The sequence below is a fragment of the Seriola lalandi genome, unplaced genomic scaffold (genome assembly GCF_002814215.2).
Source record: "Seriola lalandi dorsalis isolate HSWRI2012SDOR001 ecotype SW California unplaced genomic scaffold, Sedor1 jcf7180002054303, whole genome shotgun sequence".
Classification (NCBI taxonomy): Eukaryota; Metazoa; Chordata; class Actinopteri; order Carangiformes; family Carangidae; genus Seriola; species Seriola lalandi.
In genome coordinates, this window is record NW_019524856.1 from 139,265 (window position 1) to 145,670 (window position 6,406).

The 6,406-nt window shown below is 43.6% G+C and overlaps 1 protein-coding gene across 1 annotated transcript in view; it reads right to left on the reverse strand.

The window, feature by feature from the left end:
- sgcd (sarcoglycan, delta (dystrophin-associated glycoprotein)) overlaps positions 1-6,012 on the reverse strand; it is a 130,764-nt gene extending 124,752 nt beyond the window's left edge. Inside the window, exon 1 of the mRNA XM_023406329.2 lies at positions 5,559-6,012. Coding sequence (XP_023262097.1) covers positions 5,559-5,561 — 3 coding nt within the window. The 5' untranslated portion in view covers positions 5,562-6,012. The remainder of the gene's footprint in view (positions 1-5,558) is intronic.
- Positions 6,013-6,406: the final 394 nt, after the last annotated feature.

Consider the following 6,406-nt stretch of genomic DNA (forward strand, 5'->3'; position numbering starts at 1 on the left):
AGTTTTTTGTGTTTCCTGAAAAACCTGAAAAAATGACTTAGGCCATTATTTTAAGAGGGTGTCGATATATTTAAGGTAGAGGGGATGTTGAAGGAAAAATCATCTCACCAAACATCAAATATTAGAGATTATACAGCAGCTGGTCCGTGTAGTGGTGAGAACTGGTCGAATTCAAACACATGCATCAAAACTACAGATTATTTTAATTCGGGGAAAAGCTGGTGTCAGCTCATGCGGACTGCTGGTGAAAGTAAATGACGGGTTACTGGCAGCTCCAGTGAGGGGTGAAGAGCAGCAAACAGTCACATATTCTGCATATTTTATCACACATTCGTTCCGAGGACTTTCATCCTCCTGAAGGAAAACCCCGTCCCTCAGATATCCTGGGAGCTAGCCTTCTGTCTCTGTGTACATCCACAACACACAGCGCAGCTACTGTGTCTTACATGTTTCTGAGGCTGAAGAACAGCCAGCTCAATAATCCCTTCTGCTCCGAAGCTACATGTGTCTTTGCTAGTGTTGTGGTTAGTTCTACCGTGAACGCTAAAGATGCACAGACTGATGCAGACGCTACTTGGCAACCTTCTTGGCGACGCCCCCAAGCAGCCCCGAGCATTTCAGGCTAACGAGACCAGGCCCTTAAGTAAATGAATGAGGAGACAGTCATAATTGCACTTTTAATGCTCTCTGGGAAATAATGCATGTATAGACTCATCAGTCAACTCTGATAAAAACTGCTGAAAAACTTTTGACTTTAACAACACAACTGTCTTGATATGTCGATGTGTTCAGCCGTTACAAGGGACACAAGGATTCTTTAAGTGATTTGTCTTTCTATTATCACGTCACTGATCGACTCCCCACTCAATTATAACTCACTCACTGAGTGTTGTTGTCTTTTCCTGTGCTGCCTCCCTCCTTTCCTTCTCCTCTCTCCATGTTTATGTTCTTGTCATTTCCTCCCTCATTCTTGGCAACATCTCTCACTCTCTCAAAAGAATGTTTCTTTCATAAAAAGTGAAAGAACAAACAAACTGTTTTATAATAATATTAAGGGTTTTGAAGAAAACTTTAGGACTGCTAACTGTTCTCTGTGTGCCTCCTGTGCAGCCGAGCAGAGCTGCCGGTTAGATGCTAAAGATGCTAACAGTTGATCAGATGTGCCAAACTGCTGCTGTAAAGATGTGCTGGAGAGGACGAACCCTCCGGACACTGTAGGCAAACAGCAAACAGCTCTTCAGCGCCGGCTTTGAGCGACTCTGTTGACTTTTGTTGCACTTGTGCTGGAATGTTCTCAGTGAGTGAAACGCTGCCAGGGTCGCACAGTCGCAGACGATGTTCTGACCTGGGCCGGTATCAACAGCCTGCACGGAGGTAGCAGCAAATTAAAGTTGAGTTGCCACCTGTGTATTTTTTTGTAAAACCAACGACCTTGACAACTTTGAAACAGCTTTTTTGTTTAAATCTAGAAAAGAAATGAGGGAAAAACACTAGAGATAATCAAAAGATACTGCCACCGCCCTGCAGCCTTCTCACAGTCATATCCCCACACACACACACACACACACACACACACACACACACACAACACTGGCAACACAGCCGCAGCCGTGAGCCTTTGGCTACGATTAGCAGAACGCTAAACTACTAGCAACATACAACACATTTATACCTGTCCAGGGGAAGTACAGCGGGTTCTCTCTCTCTCTCTGAAACGCTTCACCTACATTAACATCAACACATTTGAATGGACATGAACTTTGTGCACTTGTAGAACAGCCAATAGGAATGCTCTCTCTCTCTGTTAAAAGGCCTGTGATTGGCCGAAGTCTCTGGTCCCAGGCTGGATTTTCTAAAGCCTTTAAAACAGATCGAGGAGGGGGTGCAGACGACCACTTGAACTGCAACGTGATTAAAGGTAATTACTGAATGTTTGCCCACTGAGGCCAGAGAATTACTGCCCCCCCCCCGGACTCCAAGACTCATTATTTTGGGGTTTATTAGAAGATATAGAAATCAATAATTCATCTGAGTGTTTTTAATATTAATGAGGCTACAGTCGTGCTAGCAGCTCTGTGATGCTGCAGTAAACGCTAACGTCGACACCGACATGCTCTCAGTGACAGGTTTAACGTCTTAGTTTAACAGACGGTTGTCCAGCCTCTATCACTGTGAGAGCTCCTCATGTCTCATACTGCTGCTATGTCTGTGTTTGATTTAGTTGCATTTGGAGCTGATTAACTGAGTGAAGTTGTGCTGCTCTGTTTCCACGGTTTGTGCGGAGGGTGAGCCGCTGAGTATCTCGTGAGCCGCCTGTTGGAGACCCCCTGGTTTAGCCCGTGTCATTAAAAACAAATATGGCGACCTCATAAGTGGCACTAGAGGAAGAGCCAGGGGAGGTCAGTGGGATCCATCTACTGGGGACTTGAATCGGTGAGTAATTCAGTACTTATTGATAACCTGCCATCACTAATGAAGTATGATAATCTGGTTGAGAATGTGAACAACAGAAGCATCAAATTGGATTTGAAAAATAGACACGATCAGTGGCTCAGATGCAGTTTAATCATTTAGTTGTTTTTTTTTTTGTTTGTTTTCGTTTACAATCAGCAACTCATCTGAGGGTTCTCTCCATTTCTCTCTTTACCTTCTATTAGTGGAGGCATTTCCTAAGCATTGTTTACCGTTAAGCAGCTTATGGTAATCAGCGTCTTTATTTGCAGCAGGAAACAGCTATCAGACGTGTGGGCCACACTGAAACCAGGTGAAAATCAATTTAAACCAAATGACTCCATTAAGAGAAAAGTGGGAGTATTCTGCAAATGTTTAGAGTTTCACTTTCACTCGTTTCTGTTGGAGTCTGTTTATTTTCCTGTTGTGTGTTTGGACAGCTGGGAAAAACACTTTGACTGTCTGTGTGTGTCAGGAAAAGACACCCGGACGCTCCGTGCATGCAGACGGTAAAAAAGCACCCGAAGAGACGGAGTGTCGAGGTCACGGACAAGGGGGGGAGGGGGGCTGCGAGGTCAGGGGGGCATATCTGGAGCTCTGTCGCTGTTCCTAATATAACTGTGTGGAGCGACAGCTGCTGCGTGTCCTGGAGCAGGTGGGCTGTGTTACACGTCAGTCACGGTGGGAGGGGGACGGACGTACAAATGTAATCAACGTATAAACAAGAGCAGAGAGGGAAAATAATGGCTGCCGGCTGCACATAGGACACAGTAGTAGCAGCTTATTTCCTTAGTCTCTTCCTGTCTGTCTTTGTTTCTAATAAGAGAAGACAAAGCTTTTCTGACCCTTGTGTGAACTCCGCTCTCAGTATAACTTCTTCCAAGAATAATATGACGTCTAAAACAAAAATTTAAAAAAATGAAGAATATATATTAAATTGCAAGAATTGCAAGAACCCTTCTAGCTCCAAGGTCTGAGTCAAGGTTGAGCACCTCTGGATTCAGACATAGTATAAGGCAGAATCAGCAGAACTTCCAGCCAATCGCTGTAAATAACGAATAAATAATAATATATTGATAGAGTATGTTAATGATCCACAACCTTGTTTCAGTGGTTTGTAGCTGAAAGCTTTTATCAAATAAATGTCACCACTGTGCCTCTTACTAACACCAGTCTCATGCTCCCTCTCCAAGAGCTGCTGTTGCACAGAGACGTGATTTTATGATGCAACACTTCACTACTTTACTATTTATTTGAGCTTCAAATGGAAGAAGTAACTCTTTTTTTTTTTTTTAAACTAAACTTTAAAGGTCTCATATAAGGTAGAAGTCCATGTGTAGTGTGATTATAGATCAGCTCTAGCTTCTATATTAATACTGTGAAAGTATCAAAGCCTCAGTCCACAGAGAAATGCACACAGCCTGTATTCAGAAACTGAGCCTTAAAACCAGCCGTCAGGACTTCTGGAACTTTGTGATGTCACAACAAAGCAGTCACCAAGCCCCGCCCACCTGGACCCACCATCCAAACCTTCAAATATCCAAAGACCCTGTAAATGTTTGTTTCACCAGATCTCAGTTTGAGTTCTCAATCTCTGATCAGTTGTGAGTAAATTTCCTCCATGAACCATCCTCAGAAAAAAAACAAAAAACAAAAAAACAAATCTCAACAAGTGTAATCAACTCAGACCAGACCTCTGTCTCGTCACGCTCATGAAGGTCTGCAGGAAATCTCCTCCAAAAAAAACGGGATAATGAGACCTTTGCAAATCCTGAGGCAGCAATTTTGAGTTCTGAAAAAAAATAAAAAAGGCACCTCTCATCGGCTTTCTGTCTGGATGTAAACAAGGTTTCTCCAGTGAAATTTAAAAAGTATCTGAACTGTGCACTGATCAAATGGATCAACAGATTATGCTGCAGGAGTTATTTCAAAAGTTCGACAAGTTTCTGTGAGTGAACTTGCTTTTTTCTTCCACAATGGAAATTGTTTGTTACTAAATCATTTGTAAACCGAACACAACCTTGTTCCTATTGACTCGAGACTCATTCTGATTAAACTGAGACTTGATTCTGACCCGGACTGTGTGTCTAGCCTCAATATGATTCAGATTATTGAAAATGCATCGATCGTCTGGTGAGGTGCGTTACTTTGTTCATTCAGGGATCAGATTTAACTCAAAATAATTTTAGTGATTGCTTTACTTTAGACAAAATTTTACTTTTGAGAATTGCTTCTGTGGTTTTGTGGAATTCGGGTATTAGTTTCAAAGAGTTTCAAACCACAGCCGGTCCGAAGTTGGACTCGTCTCCCAAAGGACTAAAGACTCCAATCGAGACTTGCTGTGACAGACTTGAGCCTTAACCTGAACTTGTCCTGATAGATTTAAAAAAAGAAATTACTTTTACCCTCGGAGCTACACAGAGACTGCGACTGAACAAGACACCCCCCCCCTCCTAAAACACACACACACACACACACCCCTTCATCACAACTGAGCCAGCCGCTGGCCCCTCCCACCCTGAGCAGAGGCAGAGTCGAACCCCGACAGTAGGCTGCAGCCCTCGTCCACACTCAGCTTCTTGTTACTTATTTATAGCAGCTTGTTTCCCAGAGGGACAAAGTAATTGAAACCAAATGTGTTGCCGGGACTGATACGGGGAAGTTGGGCGGTCAGCCCACCCACCCTCTCCTCTCTATACACTAACACTGTGAATAGATAGAGGGAGAACCTGGGAAATCACTTTTACTGCAATTTCATTTCTGAGGGAAGAAGAAAAGAAAGTTTCCAAGCTTCATTTCTTCACAACTTCTCGGTTCACAACAAATAAAACGGCTTCATTCTCGGGGGCTGTGTATTTGTAAAGTCGTTATAATGTGTTTTTTTTTTTTTTTTACCTTTCCTCCGAACTGCAGTGGGAAAGATAAATAATAAAAACATTTCTTTATAAGAAACAAGCAAAAGGAGGAAGTGCAGCTGTAATTCGCTCCTCGTTTTTAAAGGAATAAAGTCGCAGCAGTCGGAGCTCAGCCCACCTCCCCGCCCACCGCAGCCACACCAACACCACAGTTAATGAGCAGTCCAAACAAGGCAGTGAAACCAAACTTACCATGTTTCCTTTTCCTTCTCGTCTCTTCCTTATTCACTCTCTTTACTTCCTTCTCTTTGTGTCCCCTCCGGGCGCCCAGTGAGTCGAGGTGTGTCAGGCAGATAAAAATGGGATTGAGTTGCTGCTAAGAAGCTGCATGAGGCCTTCACTGACCAACTCAAAGTCAGGCCGCCACTTCTCTCTGTCTGTCCCCTCCCCGCTGCCTCGCTCTCTTGTCAGCTTTTCCAATAACAAACTGCTCCCCGCCTCTTTTGGCCAAGTCCCTGAGTTGTTTCTGGACGCTCGCTGGACTTCTGTGACCCGGCTGTCTCCCTCTTTTCTCCTTTCTCTCTCTTTTCTTTTTTTTTTCCTTCTTCTGCTGCTCTGCTTTGGAAAGTCTTGTTGCTCCAGCCCTCTGTCTCACTCAGCGGCAGCCCTGCCTTCCTTTCCAGATTTAGAAGCAGAGACACATGTGGGCTTCTGGTCTGAAGTTTAAAGAGGCGGGACTTGACTGAGAGTGTTGTGTTGTCATGACGACCCCTCCTTTTTTTTCCAGTAGTTTGAGTCCTGCCCCTCCTGTGTTTTATGAGCAAATACACGGGGATGTGTTTGGATTTTTATTTTTTCCATGTGTCTCTTTTTTCGTAGTGGAATATATTACACACAGTGCGACCTGACTACTGCTCTGGACTTGTGTTTTACAGTCTCAGCATGCCTGTGTGGGTGTGTGTGTGTGTGTGTGTGTCTACATAGTTATGAACACACTTCCATCACGTTTAGCTGTCGCACTGCTACATGCTCTGATAGTTATGTGACATACAGAGGTATCAGATCTGAAAACACCGTTATATTATGTCATATTTTGGTTA